General features: G+C 38.6%; 1 protein-coding gene across 1 annotated transcript in view; it reads left to right on the top strand.

Annotated features, from left to right (window-relative positions):
• The window catches only part of RCK (DNA helicase ROCK-N-ROLLERS), a 32,263-nt gene extending 25,714 nt beyond the window's left edge, over positions 1–6,549 (top strand). Inside the window, exons 14-22 of the mRNA XM_090018437.1 lie at positions 3,489–3,538; positions 3,637–3,754; positions 3,835–3,898; positions 3,974–4,057; positions 4,961–5,086; positions 5,166–5,362; positions 5,429–5,617; positions 5,699–5,950; positions 6,484–6,549. Of these exons, the coding sequence (XP_089874563.1) occupies positions 3,489–3,538; positions 3,637–3,754; positions 3,835–3,898; positions 3,974–4,057; positions 4,961–5,086; positions 5,166–5,362; positions 5,429–5,617; positions 5,699–5,950; positions 6,484–6,549 (1,146 nt within the window). The remainder of the gene's footprint in view (positions 1–3,488; positions 3,539–3,636; positions 3,755–3,834; positions 3,899–3,973; positions 4,058–4,960; positions 5,087–5,165; positions 5,363–5,428; positions 5,618–5,698; positions 5,951–6,483) is intronic.
• Positions 6,550–16,844: the final 10,295 nt, after the last annotated feature.

Raw genomic sequence — 16,844 nt, 5'->3', positions numbered from 1 at the left:
ATGCCACGGAAAACAACATTCATATATATGAGCATGTAAATAGTTATCCAACAACCATAACTTAGCAGGCAAAGCATAGTGTGCAGCATTAATAAGCAAGAGAGGTACGGTATGCAACAGTCATAATAATAACATATTATAACATTAATAAGTAAGTGAGATGTGTATTGCAACAATCATAACATTTACATGTACAAGTCTCAGATAATTGTCCAACTACCTCGTATCTACACATTTCATAATTTTATATCATCACAAGCTCAAAATATAAAACACGTTAAAGAACAAAAACATATCTCTCTCTAGTATTTTCACTCACTGTAATACCTAACTGCTCTAAATTGTGTTTAAATTATCTTACTCCGTGGGTACGCACGGGCACTGGTGACCATCTCAGAAGAGAACGTTCGGGGGTATATTATTCGAGAGTATTTTATTAACTCGAATATTCTAACTGAGACTGATTCCCCAAGGGAGCGACCAATAGCCGAGAGAATCTCCCAAGGGCTCAACTCAAAACAGGATGCATCCCTAACTTCTGCAGAAGACATGGAACTACCACCTAGGACACATAGGTAGTCCTGGTCCCTAACTCCAAGGACGGGGACCAACGAGCCGCTTCACGCTCGAAACACAACACAAGTCCTCGAAGTTTTGTACCACCTACCCTCTCCAAGGTAAGCCTAAAAAACTGGTTTCATTAGTTAATCATTTTTCCGAAGTTCAGGGCATTTCCCAACTTCCTTCTACTGCCATAGCAGTAGATCCCAACCTTAGTCATTTTACCAAAGTGTATAAACCATCCATATACTTTTTCCACATTGATTTCTTAATCCCACTCAGAGTACTTCAGTGCTTTTAAACCAGTCAAGCACACAATAATTACAATTAGGTTTTCATCACTCTTATTAACATAGCACGCAAGCCAACAACTCAAGTACCCACATCGGGTAACCCATTCATATATTGCCCTCTTAGGCAAAGCACATATCCACATATCACTATATACTCCATCATATGTGTGAAACCGATATAACAACCCCATTCCTCAACACAACTAACGTACTGCATTCTAGCAGTTCAAATAATACATTTTCTGACAAAGACAGTTTAAGCATGTGGTATTTCATGTAAACCAGTCACAGTCAACATAACTACTTGAAGTCAATACTGACGATGGAAAATAAGTTAACTTAGAACTCAAGTCTAACAATAGGTAATAGAATAACTTGAAATCAAGCATGATAATAGGTAACGAAAACAAGTCAGTTTGATGACAAAACACAAGATATCATATAATCAAATTTAATCATCGTCAATAAAATATTAGGAATTCAGATTTGATACCATCCATAAAATAACATATTACTCACGTATTTAACTGTCAACAGATCATCATATAATTCATATGTTTACATAGTTTTTATGTTTGGGCATTATGTATGTGATACTTTGTGTATAAGATCAACTTGCATTACATGTGAGCTTTAGAAACAATCTTTCCTATTTAAGAACATTGAGAAGTTTTCCTGTTTAAGAAAGTCAAGTTTAAGATTTCAAAGCCCGGGTAAACTATAAACAACTCAACACATCATGTTATACATAGATGGAAAAAAATGTTTCCAATAGCATGCATGTGAATAAGCAATGCTGCAGAACCCAGATTCATAACACTTGATAAAACAATAGTTACTGCAGTTTCATTTCCAACTCAATGATTTAATCTAATTTTCCTGAATTAAACCTAGACTTAAAACAACTGTAAACTATCAATCAACCACAATCATATACAGCGCAATATATTAACCAAAGATGCTCGGTTTATCAAAAATTCAAACAGACACATTCGGCTGTCCAAAAAGAACGAATATAAGGATGTGTGGTCAGAGTGTAACAACCACCTTGGGCTGTCAAAACAAATGTACCTTAATTAGTGACAGCCTTACACAAGCATGGATAACCAAAGCCCAAACAATCCATTCAAAAATACGTGGTAATGTAACCATGGAAACATACCCCAAACATGTCGGGACATGAGCATTCCAAATGTGAGTCCATTATATTTTCACAAACAGAAAGCTAATCAGATAACAATGTGAAACAAAACCTATCATGGAATTCATTTCAATATGACGAAAAGAATTCTAAGAAAATACAAAACAACATTTCTAAAAGAATAAAGTATTCATCAGATCTAGAGTAGTCCAATAGCCAAGAACCCCATCGGGAAGACCCTGAGCCCCATGCTCCACCTGCGAAATAGCTACAAGAGAAGGGGAACACAGGAAAATCTACATTCTCTTAACGTCAAAACCCCCACACACACAACGCTCGATCCCCATCACAACCTAAAGATCAAACGTAATAAACCTACATTCGTTCTTCGTGGCTGCCGAGTTTCCCCAAATCTGGGATCATCCGATACCAAGAGTCGGAAACCCCCAAATTTTGGGCTTGTCAGATTACAAGAAATCGGAACCCCCAAATTTTGGGTGATCCGATACAACCACAGGTACAAGAACCCCATCGGTGCTTAAGACATGCGAAGACCCGGTTCCCTTCCCTTGACAAACCCAATCACAGACCGATGTCAGTCGATACCTACAGAAAAAGCACAGGATCCTACCTGTTTTTCGGTGATTGAAGAAGGAGATGGCTGACGCTGGCTGTGCGAGAAATGCTCGTCCGAACTCCGAGGGTGCTGCCTTGACAACCAAGATCGGGAGCAGGGAGGTTGCCGGTGTTGCAAGAAAAAGGGTCGTCGACGTGGATGGCTTGCAGCAGGTGGTCGGGAGGCTTGCTGACGACAGAGTTCCCGCCGGCGTGCGCAAGAACGATAGAGAGGGAGAATAATGGAGGAACAGAGGGAGTGAAACAGAGAGATGGGAGGTAGAGGGAGAGGTTCAGGGGGTCGAACGATAGAGAAGAGAGAGAGAGTAGAATGAAGAGGGTGAAACCCCTCTCCATCCCCTTTACGATCTTTGCAAGAATCATGCCCCAGGCACGATTCTTGTTTACGGGTTTTAAAAGAACTGCCGCCCGGGTCCGGGTCCTGCGACCCACGACGTTGGATCCACTATCAAAGTGGATCTGGGTCCCAAGCGAGAGGCGGATCCGGGTCAGCCCAACTGAGGGATCCAAGTGGATCTGGGTTGATTCTCTGATGCTGGATCCACAAGGAACGTGGATCCGGGTCTGAAGTGGATGGTGGATCCACAGGTTGGATTCATTTGGGTCCAACCCCAATTACCCAAATCTTTTATTATATATATATTCTTTTGGATCCGGTAATGGATCTTGGACCCAAAATGCATAAAATTACTCAAAATTTTGGGTTATTACAAAGACTCTTGGACTAGACAATTTGAGCTGTTACGTATTAGCAAATAGATACTGCATCCATGTTTGTAGCTTGACTATTGCAAAAGGTGTAGCTGCAATATGAAGACAAAGAGCATACAGAAGTTGATGGTTTTTCCTCATATCAGGTTCACTTGTATGAGAATCTCTTGAGTGGATCCGAAACAGTGGAGTCCCGGTATGATCTTGATTTCATACTTTATGTTTAATCTGGAATTCCAAAACACCTTGGATCTGCAAAGTTTCTTACACAGGGTCATCTTGTTCCAACATTAGATTGCTTTCTTGCATGACGGAGCATCTGAATGCAGAAATAGTTCAACTAACTGTATCTGACATAAGCTTGGCAATTGAGTGGCTGAAGTGTTCATACTTATATGTGCGGATAAAAAAGGCATGCTTTATTGGTAATCTCTGTCTGTTTTCCTTTTCCCAGTTCGTAGTTACAACATACATCTATGTCTTGATTACCAGAATCCTGAACATTATGGTGTCAATAAGGGGATCCCTTTTGAGCAATTAGAAAAGCATATGAAAGGTATATGTTACTAGTTTGTTTGCACTATCTCCATTTTTCTTCTTCATCAATTTGATTAACTCTAGCCAACTTCAGAACTATGCGTGCAGCAAGTGAATGAGTTATCAAAATATGGAATGGTATGGACAGATGAATATGGATTCCTTCTGAAACCGTTAGGTGATGCTTTTATCTGCTCTTGATATTTGATAAAAAATTGGAAGCATATTCGGTCTACATTTGCATGATGCAGTGCCATTCCTAACAGCCAAAGATATTACATCAGAAATATTGCTGAGGACTAATTCTGAGAAGATTCTAAAGAAAACTTTATTGTGCTTCCAAAATATATGAAAAGTTAATGGAGTTGAGGAAAGAAAGATTCCACCAAAAGAATAAAAAGAGAAAGAAAAACAAAAAAGAAATGGTGATCGTTACATGGAAAACCAAATATGAGAACTTGAAGCAGCATTTTTTTAAAATGAAAATAATTGAAAAGTAACATAAAAGAGAAAATTAAAAGAGAGGTCTAGAATGTTAGATTTTCCTATAATGGTGATTTTGTTTTACAATTCAAACTTCATGTTTTTTGAAAAAATCCTGATCCTTTAGGTCTGGTACATCGAGCAAAATGGAAAGTCTATATCATGTTTCACTTTTTAAATATATCCAATTTACATTTGTTAGATGTAGATTTTTAATAAAGCAGATGAAAAGAGCACTTTTTTAAACAATTGATGGTGCCTTCATGAAAAAACAAAAGTATAAGGATGCAATATCACACTCCATAATGCTAGACATATATCTTTTGCAATTTATAATGCTCTTGATGGATAGATGGATGTTAGAATGTTTGGGAGTTTGATCCATGTCTGTGGCAGACATCTTTTTTTCTTTTGTTTCTTTTTCCCTCAGAAATGACCTGGGCTGTTAAGGGGTTTCCTGTCATAGTTGTAGACTATAATATTTTATGTCATGGTGGATTATGATTTGTTATCATTTTAATTGTTCTGTACATACTTTAACAAGTTAATATAACTTACCACTTGTCTTAAGAAACTTCTTTTTTTTTTTCCTTTGCAGAACCTGGAAAGTTGATGACAAAATATTATTTGAAGTTTGATACTATGAAAGAAATTCTGGTAGCACCTGCAAAAAGCAGCTTGGAAGAACTACTTCATGTGATTTCCCATTCTGAGGAGATCAGTTGTAAGCATTTTGGCCATACATCTTTTTCCTCCACCTTTCAATTCAGAATTATATTGTAGCTTCTTTGATGGTGATGAAGGGATACAGTTGAGACGTAATGAGAAGAAACTATTAAATGACATAAACTCTGACAAAGATGGTCGTCTCCGATTTCACATCCTTAGTGCAAATGGTAAACGAAAAAAGCGCATTCAAACAAGAGAAGAGAAGATATTTGTTTTGGCCAATGACTGCTTGACTGGAGATCCAATTATTCATGATTTGTCTCTGAACCAGGTCTGTTGTATAAAATGCTTACTCTTCAAGATATCGTATCAATGTTAAAGTTTGTATTTTTTACAGGATATAAATGCAATATGTTCAAGTGGAAGCAGAATTGCTAAGTGTATGAAAGAGTGCTTCATTTTCAAGAAAGGGTACAGAGGAGCTTTACATGCCAGTCTTCTTGCAAAATGTTTGCATCATAGGCTGTGGGATGACAGTCCATATTTGCTGAAACAATTGGTTGGAATTGGTTTGGTTACTGCCAAGGTGTGGTGTTTCAATCCATATGCTTGACCATCCTTGCATTTTTTATACGTATGTCTGGCTGAATAATGCATTTTGATATAGGCACTGCATTCAATGGGAATCCATTCATTTGAGACATTGGAGAGTGCAGAACCAAGGAGAATAGAAATTGTTACTGGAAGAAAGTACCCTTTCGGGAATCAGATCAAGGAATCCCTACTATCAATTCCCCCAAAGGTTGAGTTGAAAATGGAGGAAGTTGAATCAAGGCGGCACGGAGATGCCAAATTAAATATCACATTAAGAAGGATATCATCGTCAAGCCCCTCATCCGTGAGGCTTTATGCAGATTTGGTACTTCCACAATTGTCTATCCATTTGACTTTCACAAAATAACACTAAATGTGGGCACATAAATCTATCATATTCTACTTATTAAGAAAACAGATCTTGACAATTATCTACCCGTAACTTTGACTTAGATTATTACTTGACCTGAAGCTTCATGACTGGATGTCGCCAAACTTTTCCCATATAACTATTAAAGTACATATGACAGAAGAAATGAAATAAGCAGTAAACATAGAGTGGACAATAAAGAAGATGAAATATATGTTGTGCATTATATTACATACAAGAACTTAGCTTTCAAAACATCTTACACTATATGCTGGATTCATGTATTGGGAACAATATTCCAGCACAAGTATTTCCATCTGAAAATTCGCATGCTATGAATTCACATCTTCCATGCAATATTTGACTTTTCTTTCATAGCTAATTTGTGATTTAGGTCCTGTAAGCATGCATTTGTTTGCTTCCAAATTTAAAAAGAAAGAAAGAGTAATATTATACCTCTAATATCACAGATTCAAATCATTCTGCAGGTTGTAGGTTCAGAAGAAGATAATCAAATTCTTTTCCATGAGAAAATAAGGTCATTTGCTTGTTAACATATTTCTTACTGTTAATCAGATTTTCACCTCATTTTTTCTACTAAAATTACACTTGGTCTGTTTGCCGCAGTGTAAACAAATATTCCAGGTAAAGAACATGAAAGATCATACTGATTCTTTGTTATTGTGTGGTCAATATGTTCCTATTAATGCAGGAAAACATGGTAAGTATGCACAATATCTACTTTAGCTTCATTTTCTTTTTATCTGATTAAAAACTATACATCCATTTGCCAATAATCTCTTTGTTCTAGACATTGTGAGTGCTATAAATGGAGTATAGATGCATGCATCAATTATCGAATTCATTAATGTCATGTATTTTACCTTTCGATATATATTTTCTTGTCATGGAGCTCTGCTGCAAACTTATTTATATGTTTGAAACCAAGAGAATTCAACGGTTAAATCCTTGGCTTGGTAGACATGAATGTAACCAGGTAGCTGATATCTTCACTAAAGGGCTAACCTTACAAAGATTTTGGTATTTGAAGAACAAGTTGTTCATGGTGAAAACCATGCACAACTTGAGGGAGGCTATTGGGACGTGAATATGAATCCATTACCGATCTATATGATAGAATCTCCTCTTTAGCTTGTGTTGAGAAGAGAGAAAGGAATAGGAGAAGAGGGGCTGCGGCTGTCATGATTTCGTTAATGAAATCACTACCTAAAGACTATATTAATATGTTTAAGTTTACATTGTGGGTTCGGGTCTGGTGTAATATCCAGACCCAGAACAAAAGGAAATATACAAAGTTATACATAAATGGACTTGGGTCTGGTATAAGATCCAAACCCGAAACACACACACACTTTTTCACCCCCTCTCAAGTTGATCATGGTTCTGAACCATGAACAACTTGCCTTTAAGCATCCAAAAACAATCTTTTGTCAAGCCCTTGGTAAAAATGTCTAAACTTGTCTTTCGGTGTTAACAAATTCAGGCTCAATCTCTTTTTCTTCAACCTTTTGTCTCACAAAATGTTGGTCGATCTCAATATGCTTGGCGCGACTGTGGTGTATTGGATTGAATGACATATTGAGAGCACTTTGATTGTCACACAACAAGGTAGACAGAGAGATAGTTTCTCCCACTTTAGATAGTAAATGCCTGACCCATGTGACTTCAGCAGTAGCGGCAATCATGGATCTATACTCAGCTTTAGTGCTTGATCTAGCAACAACCTTTTGTTTTCTACTACTCCAAGAGACTAAGTTTCTTCCAATAAAAACACAATATCCCGACGTAGACCTTCGCTCATCAGGATCTCCTGCCTAGTCTGCATCACAATATACAGTAAGTTCATGCACATTCTTACCAGACAATTGTGGAGAATATATCAAGCCATCTCCAGTGGTCCCTTTTAGATATCTGAGTATCCTTTTAACTGCCTCCATGTGTCTAGTACGAGGTGCATGCATAAATTGAGACACTTGATTGACTGAATAAACAATATCAGGTCGAGTAAATGTGAGATACTGTAACATTCCTATTAGACTGCGGTACCTGGTGGGATCCTCATACAGGTCTCCATCATGAGTACTTAATTTTTGGTAGAGCACACTAGGAGTTGCTAAAGGTTTACCGTCTTTCATACCTGCCTTGCTGAGAACATCTATCGTATACTTGTGCTGAGTGAGGGTCAAGTCATGAACCTGGCTATCGACTTCTACGCCAAGAAAATAGCGCAAGGCTCCGAGATCTTGAACCTCTGTCCTAATAGGTCTTTTACTTCTTTGATGTTATCTTCAGAGTTTCCTGTGATAACTATATCATCAATATAAATTAACAATAGAGTGATCACATTCTGACTTCTAAAAATAAATAATGAGTGATCTAGTAGGGAGCGTGAGAATCCATGCTTCTGAATCTCAAGTGAGAAGCTGTCAAACCAAGAGCGAGATGCTTGTTTTAGGCCATAGATAGCCCTTTGGAGCCTGCACACATGCGTTTTGCAGTTTTGCTCTTGATATTCAGGGGGTTGTTCCATGTAGACTTCCTCCTTCAAATCCCCATGCAAAAATGCATTCTTAACATCAAGCTGACTCAGCTTCCATCCATGTTCAACAGCCACAGAAAGAATAATTCGAATTGTTCTCATTCTCACCATTGGACTGAATGTCTCATCATAGTCTCGCCCTGCTTCTTGTGTGAATCCTTTTGCAACCAGTCTCGCCTTGTATTGTTCAATGGTTACTTTATTTTGTAGACCCATTTACATCCAACAACATTTTTGTCAGGTGGTCTAGGGACGATTTCCCAGGTTCCACATTCATGTAAGGCTTGCATTTCATCATTCATGGCTTCTACCCATTGGTAGAAGTAGCTGCCTGATAGTACATGATAGGTTCATCTTCCTTATTCAGAGCACTTAAGAAGAGCTGAAAGTCCAAGGAGAAATTGTTATAACTGACCCATCTATTAATAGGATGTCGCATGCGATTGGATCTTCTGACCTTAAGAGTATGAGAGGAAGTAGGTGCAGCTGCTGAGGTGTGATTTGAAAGATTTGGCGCTATCGTTCTCTGTCTAGTATAGCAAATGCCCTTGTATCTGCCCGGTACAGATGGTATTTCTTCCCCATTCTGTAATCCCGATGTTCCAATAGTCTCAGACATTTCTTCTTCTTGCTGCCCACAATCTGGAGAGCAGACTTCATTGGAACTAGCAAAAAGTTCTCAATTCAGCCAAGGATGGTAGACTTCGGTGGTAGTAGAGGGCATATCAGTTGTGCCAACTTTGTGATCAAAATTGTGTTCATCGAAGATGACATTTCTTGAGATTCTGATACGTCTGTTGACGGGATCATAACACCTATATCCTTTGTAGTCTTCGGCATATCCCACAAATCTACACTTTTGAGCTTTATCCTGAAACTTGTTTCTTAGGGACCGGTCAATATGCACATAACAAACACATCCAAAAGCACGTAAATCATGATAACTAGGATGAACTCCAAAAAGACAGTAATAGGGAGACTAATTTTCTAGAACAACCATAGGCAGTTTATTTATCACATGTATGGTAGAATGAAAAACTTCTGTCCACAGAGTAATGGGAAGATTACTATCATGAAGCATACTCATGGCACTTTCAACAATATGCCTGTGTTTTCGCTCAGCAATTCCGTTTTGTTGAGGGGTGTGTGGGCAAGACACTCTTCTTCCTATCCCATTGTTTTGAATAAAAGAAATAAAGTCACTAGATGAGAACTCCCCACCTCCATCACATTGGAAGAATTGGATGGATTCAGAGAATTGATTTTTTACTAAGGAAAGAAAGTTTTGGAACAAAAGGAAAACTTCCGACTTATTTTTTATGAAATATATCCAGGTCTATGTCACATAGGTGCGGGTGCGGGTGCGACACGGGTGCGGCTCAATTTCAAAAAATTTGGACACGGGGACACAAGTATATGTATATATATATATATTTAAAAAAAATATATCTAAGACCAAGACTGTACTGAGCACAATCTGGTAAAGACTGTGCAGAGCACAGTCTTTGGTAAAGATTGTGCTCAACACAGTTTCGTAAGGACTGTGCAGTTTGGGTAAAGACTGTGCACAGTCTTTCTCTCTAAAAGTATATATATTTTTAAAAAAATATATAAAAGATATTTTTTTTAGTTTTTATACATTTTTTGTCCTAAAAAATAGACAAAAATAGACTCGTTCGAAGTTGATCGAGTCCAAAAAGTGGACGGACTCGGCCTTGACTCGTTGACCGAGTCTGACTCGGCGTTGACCGAGTCCGAAGCCGCACCCGTGTCCGCACCCGTGTCGGGGCGTGTCGACTCGGGTGTGGCGCCTCCTTAGCTGAGTCCGTGTGACATAGGTCCAGGTGTATCGAGAGTAGCTATCAATAAAGATTAGGTAGTATATGCTCCCAGATCCAGAGGCAGTTAGGGCAGGTCCCCATACATTAGAACATATTACCTCAAAAGGCTTTGAAGCTCTCTTATTAATAGAATGTAAAGGCAATACATGACTTTTGCATAAAAGACAACTGGAACACTTATGACTTTTCTCATCCACATTGAGACTTTCTTTTGGAATGAGATTATTGGAAACAAGTTTTTCAATAAAATGACTACCACAATGTCCTAATCGACTATGCCATAAGGAAGACTTATTACATTCAGAAATACTAAAAAACATTTGCTAAAGAGAACGAACACAACTCTAATGAAGGCTTCAAATCCAGATGAATAGGGCGGACGGGATGACATGGAGCTTCTTCGAAGACATACATATTTCCTCGTCTCTTTCCTTCAGCGAATGTTTCCCTCGTGTGAAGGTCCTTGACCTGCACAGAGAAGGGAGTGAATTCGACTGAAACATGATTATCATCAACAAGCTTAGAAACAAAGATAATATTTTTCTTGATATTTGGAGCATGAAGGGCATCAGTAAGTTCAAGAGTAGAATGTGACATGAGAATGATGGATTTTCCAACATGAGAAATAGGATGATAGGATCCATCTCCAGTGACAATTTTACTTTTGCCAAAATAAGGGATATGTTTAGAAAGTTTACCTGCATCACCAGTCACGTGAGTTGCTGCCCCTGAATCGACGAACCATGTGTCTTGATCATTCTGCTTTAGTTTCAATTCTGATGGGGTAGATATTAACAAATCCCTAATCTTTGCATTGTCTCTAATATTAGTGGGCTTTCTTTTTTGTTTTGTTTGTAGAGTCTTTCCTTTATTTTCAGGGTTGTGCCAACAATTTCCCTTAATATGCCCCTTTTTGTTGCAAAGGATTGACCTTTGTCCTTGAGTGTGAGTCTAGATATTCGGAATGGGAAGCAATCCACGTCCTCCGTGTCCATTTTTCCCTTGTCTCCCTTGCCCTTGTCCTCGACCATAAGTCACTCCTGTGGCAAAAACTTTTTGAGAATTTGCATGAGCATGTGTTTCTTTAGAAAATCCCTTCAAAGTCATTTCATACTAAATCAATTTAGCTCGCAACTCATCAAAAGTACAAAGAGTAGGCAGACAAAATAGTAAAGTGACAATCATATTATAGTCGGGTCCCAATTGAAAGTTTTTCATCTGTACCTGTATTGAGAGAAGAGAGAAGAGAGAGAGAGAGAGAGAGAGAGAGAGAGAGAGAGAGAGAGAGAGAGAGAGAGAGAGAGAGAGAAGAACCCAAAGTGGCGATTGCGGCTGTCACGATTTTCTTAGTGAAATCGTGACCTAATGGCTGTATTAATATGCTTAAGTTTACATTGTGGGTCGGGTCGGGTCTGGTGTAATATTCGAACCCCGAGCAAAAGTAGAAATACAAGTAAAAATACAGAGGACTTATACATGAATGAACTCGGGTCTGGTACAGGATCCAGACCCGAAACACTGTTCACCTATGTCACATGGGTGCGGGTGCGACACGGGTGCGGCTCAATTTAAAAAATTTTGGACACGGGGACACGTATATATATATATATATATATATTTTAAAAAATATATATATATATATATATCTATATATATTTAAAAAAATATATATCTAAAACTGTGCTCAGCACGGTCTTGGTAAAGACTGTGCAGAGCACGGTCTGGTAAAGACTGTGCTCAGCACAGTCTTTCTCTCTAAAAGTATATATATTTTTAAAAAAATATATAAAAGACATTTTTTCAGTCTTAGTAAAGACTGTGCTCAGCACAGTCTGGTAAAGACTGTGCAGAGCATAGTCTTTCTCTCTAAAAGTATATATATTTTTAAAAAAATATATAAAAGATATTTTTTTTAGCTTTTATACATTTTTTGTCCTAAAATGGACAAAAATAAACTTGGTCAAAGTTGACCGAGTCCAAAATGTGGACGAACTCGGCCTCGACTCGTTGACCGAGTCCAAGCCGAGTCCGAAGCCACACCCGTGTCGGGGCGTGTCGACTCGGGTGCGACACCTCCTTAGCCGAGTCCGTGTGACATAGTTGTTCACCTTTTTCACCCCCCCTCAAGTTGATCATGGTTATGGACCATGAACAACTTGCCTTTAAGCATCCAAAACGATCCTTTGTTAACCCTTTGGTAACCCTTTGGTAACCCTTTGGTAAATAGGTCTGCAACTTGTCTTTCAGTGTTGACGAATTCAGGCTCAATCTCTTTTTCTTCAACTTTTTGTCTCACAAAGTGTTGGTCAATCTCAATGTGCTTAGCACGACTGTGATGTACTGGATTGAATGACATGTTTATAGCACTTTGGTTGTCACATAGCAAGATAGTGTGGGAGATCTTTTCTCCTACTTCAGTTAGTAGATGCCTGATCCATGTGGCTTCGGCAGTAGCAACAACCATAGATCTATACTCAGCCTCAGTACTTGATCTAGCGATAGCCTTTTGTTTTCTACTGCTCCAAGAGACTAAATTTCTTCCAATGAAAGCACAATATCCTGATGTAGATTTTCGTTCATCAGGATCTCCTGCCTAGTCTGCATCACAATATACAGTGAGTCTATGCTCATCTTTGCCATATGGCTGTGGTGAGTATATCAATCCATCCCCAATAGTCTCTTTCAGGTATCTAAGTATCCTCTTGACGGCTTTCATATATCCAGTACGTGGTGCATGCATAAATTGAGACACTTGATTGACTGAATAAACAATATCAGGTCTAGTGAATGTAAGGTACTGTAACATTCCTATTATGCTTCGATACCTGGTGGGGTCATCACATAGATCTCCATCATGAGCTCTAAGTTTTTGATGAAGCATACTCGGAGTTCCCAAAGGTTTGCAGTCTTTCATGTCTGCCTTGCTGAGAACATCTACGGTGTACTTGTGCTGAGTGAGTGTCAAGCCATGAGCCTGATTATCAACTTCTACACCAAGAAAATAGCGTAGAGATCCAAGATCTTTCATTTTGAACCTCTGACCTAGTAAGTCTTTTACTTCTTAGATGTGAGTCGCAGAGTTTCCTGTGATAACAATATCATCGACATAAATTAATAACAGAGTGGTCACAGTCTGACTTCTGAAAATAAACAATGAGTGGTGCAGCATGGAACGTGAAAATCCATGTTTCTGAATCTTTAGCGAGAAACTATCAAACCAAGAGCGAGATGCTTCCTTCAGACCATAGATAGCTCTTTTTAACCTGCACACATGAGTTTTACAATTTTGTTCTTGATATCCAGGGGGTTGCTCCATGTACACTTCCTCCTTTAAGTCCCCATGCAAGAAAGCATTTTTTACGTCAAGCTGACTCAACTTCCATCCATGTTCAACAACCAGAGAAATAATAATTTGAATTGTTCCCATTCTTACAATCGGACTAAAAGTCTCATCATAGTCTTGCCCTGCTTCTTGAGTGAATCCTTTTGCCATGAGCCTTGCCTTGTATCGTTCAATGGTTCTATCTGGCTTGTACTTTATCTTGTAGACCCATTTACATCCGACAACATTTTTGTCAGGTGGTCTGGGAACAACTTTTCAGGTTCCACATTCATGCAAGGCTTGCATTTCATCATTCATGGCTTCTACCCACTTGGTAGAAGTGGCTGCCTGGTAGTACATAGTGGGCTCATCTTCCTTATTGAGAGCAGTTAAAAAGAGTTGAAGATCCAAGGAGAAGTTGTTATAGCTAACCCACCTGTCAATGGGATGTCATATGCGGTTTGATTTTCTGATCTCAAGAGTATGAGAAGGTGTTGGATTGCTGACTAAGACATGATCTGAATGGCTTGATGTTGTCGGTCTTTCTCTAGAATAGACAATGCCTTTGTATCTGCTCGGTACTTTCTCTGAATTCTATGGCCCCGACATCCCAGTGTTCTCAGACATCTCTTCTTCTTGTTGCACGCAATCTGATGAGCATGCTTCATTGGAGCCAGCAAAAAGTTCTGAACTCAACCAAGGATAGTAAACTTCAGTTGGCATATTCGTTGCATCAGTTCTGTCATCAAAATTTTGTTCATCAAAGACAACATTTCTTGAGATTCTGATACGTTTGTTGGTGGGATCATAACACCTATATCTTTTGTAGTCATCTACGTATCCCACAAACCTACACTTCTGGGCCTTGTCCTAAAACTTGTTTCTCAGAGATTGATCAATATGCATATAGCAAACACATCCAAAAACACCTAGATCATGATAACTAGGATGAGCTCCAAAGAGACAGTGATAAAGAGACTTATTTTTCAGAACGACCATGGGCAATCTATTTATCACATGCACGACAGAATGAAAAGCTTTTGTCCATAGGTTGATGGGAAGATTACTGTCATGAAGCATACTCATGACACTTTCAACGATATGTCTATGTTTTCGTTCAGCAATCCCATTTTGTTGAGGAGTGTGAGGGCAGGACACCCTTCTTCCTATTTTGTTATTTCGAAGAAAAGAAATAAAATCACGGGATGAGAATTTCCCACCTCCATCATATTGGAAAAATTGAATGGACTCAGAAAATTGTTTTTTGACCAAGGAAAGGAAATTTTGAAACAAAGAGAAGACTTCTGACTTATTTTTTATGAAATATATCCAAGTGTATCGAGAATAACTATCAACAAAGATTAGATAATATCTGTTTCCAGACCCAGAGACAATTGGGGCGGGTCCCCACACATCAGAACAAATAATCTCAAAAGGTTTTGAAGCTCTCTTATTAATGGAATGGAAAGACAACACATGACTCTTGCATGAAAGACAACTAGAACATTTATAATGACTCTCATCCCCATTAAGACTTTCTTTTGGAATGAGATTATTAGAAACAAGTTTCTCAATAAAATGACTCTCACAATGTCCTAATCGACTATGCCATAAAAATGGCTTATTACATTCAGAGATGCTAAAAACACTGGCAGAAGAGGATGAACACGACTCTAATGAAGGCTTCGAAATCAGGTGAGCAGGGCGAACAACACGACATGGAGCTTCTTCAAAGACATATATGTTGCCTCGTCTTTTTCCTTCAGCGAATGTTTCCCTCGTGCGTAGGTCCTTGACCTGCACAGAGAAGTGAGTGAATTCAACTGAAGCATTATTATCATCAATAAGTTTGGAGACGGAGACAATATTTTTCTTAATGTCAGGAGCATGAAGAACGTCAGAAAGAGTAAGAGTGGAATGTGACATGGGAATGACAATCTCTCCAACATGAGAAACAGGATGGTGGGATTCATATCCAGTGACAATCTTACTTTTTCTGAAATAAGGAATAGGGTTAGAAATTTTACCTGCATCGCCGATTACTTGAGTTGCTGCCCCTGAATCGACAAACCATGCGCCTTCATCACTCTGCTTCAATTTTAACTCTGACAAGGTAGATATCAGCAAATCTTTAATCTCTCCACTGTCTCTGGTATTTGTGAACTTTCTTTTGGTTTCTGTCTGTGGACCCTTTCCTTAATTCTCTGGATTATGCCAACAATTCGCCTTGATATGCCCCTTCTTGTTACAAAGGAAGCAAGTAGGAATGGATCTTGGTCCCTGCGCATGAGCTAACATGTTTGGAGTGGGAAGCAAACCATGCCCTCCGTGTCCACTTCGCCCTTGTCCTCCTCGTCCCCGCCCTCTACCATAAGTTACTCCTGTGGTCAAAACTTCTTGAGTATTTGGATGATTATGAGTTTCTTCAGAGAATCCCTTCAGATTCATTTCATACTGGATCAATTTGGCTCATAGCTCATCGAAGGTAGAAAGAACAGGAAGGCACAATAGTGAAGTGACTATCATATTGTAGTCAAAATCCCAATCCACTCAGAGTTTGTTGCACCATGTCATTATCACTAACGACACACCCTATAACTACAAGCTAGTCTGTGACGATCTTTATCTTGTTCAAATATTCCATGATGGTCATAAAATCTTTTCTTAGCAACTGAAATTCCCTTTTTAGAAAAACCACCCTTGCTTGAGAAACCTGCGAATACGTCTGAACCAGTCGTTCCTAGAGTTGTAGCGCTGTACAGTTGTCAGGAATGGCAACGAGAATCTCTTGAGACAGAGTTGATGTGATGTATGCAACAACTGATTGATCTTTCCTTTCTCAATTGAGAAATTCAACATTTTTGACATACACGATTGAACTCGTCCCTTGATCATCTTTTTCTTCTTTCGAGACAAATTCTGGTGGGACTGAAGTGGTTCAATCCAGGTGACCTAAGAGACCTTAACTCCTTATGAAAGGAATAATTTGTCTCTTCCAAATCAAGAAATTTGAGGTGTTTAACTTTTCAGAAACAAGCTTATTGAAAAAACTTGAAGAAAGGTTTGATTGAGAGTGATAAGAATTCATTGAGAATGAGAATCAACAGGAGTATCCACGAAAAATTT

Source organism: Nuphar pumila, chromosome 10 (assembly GCF_984573655.1).
Source record: "Nuphar pumila chromosome 10, dmNupPumi1.hap1.1, whole genome shotgun sequence".
Taxonomy (NCBI): domain Eukaryota; kingdom Viridiplantae; phylum Streptophyta; class Magnoliopsida; order Nymphaeales; family Nymphaeaceae; genus Nuphar; species Nuphar pumila.
This window is presented reverse-complemented; position numbering and strand designations above follow the sequence as displayed.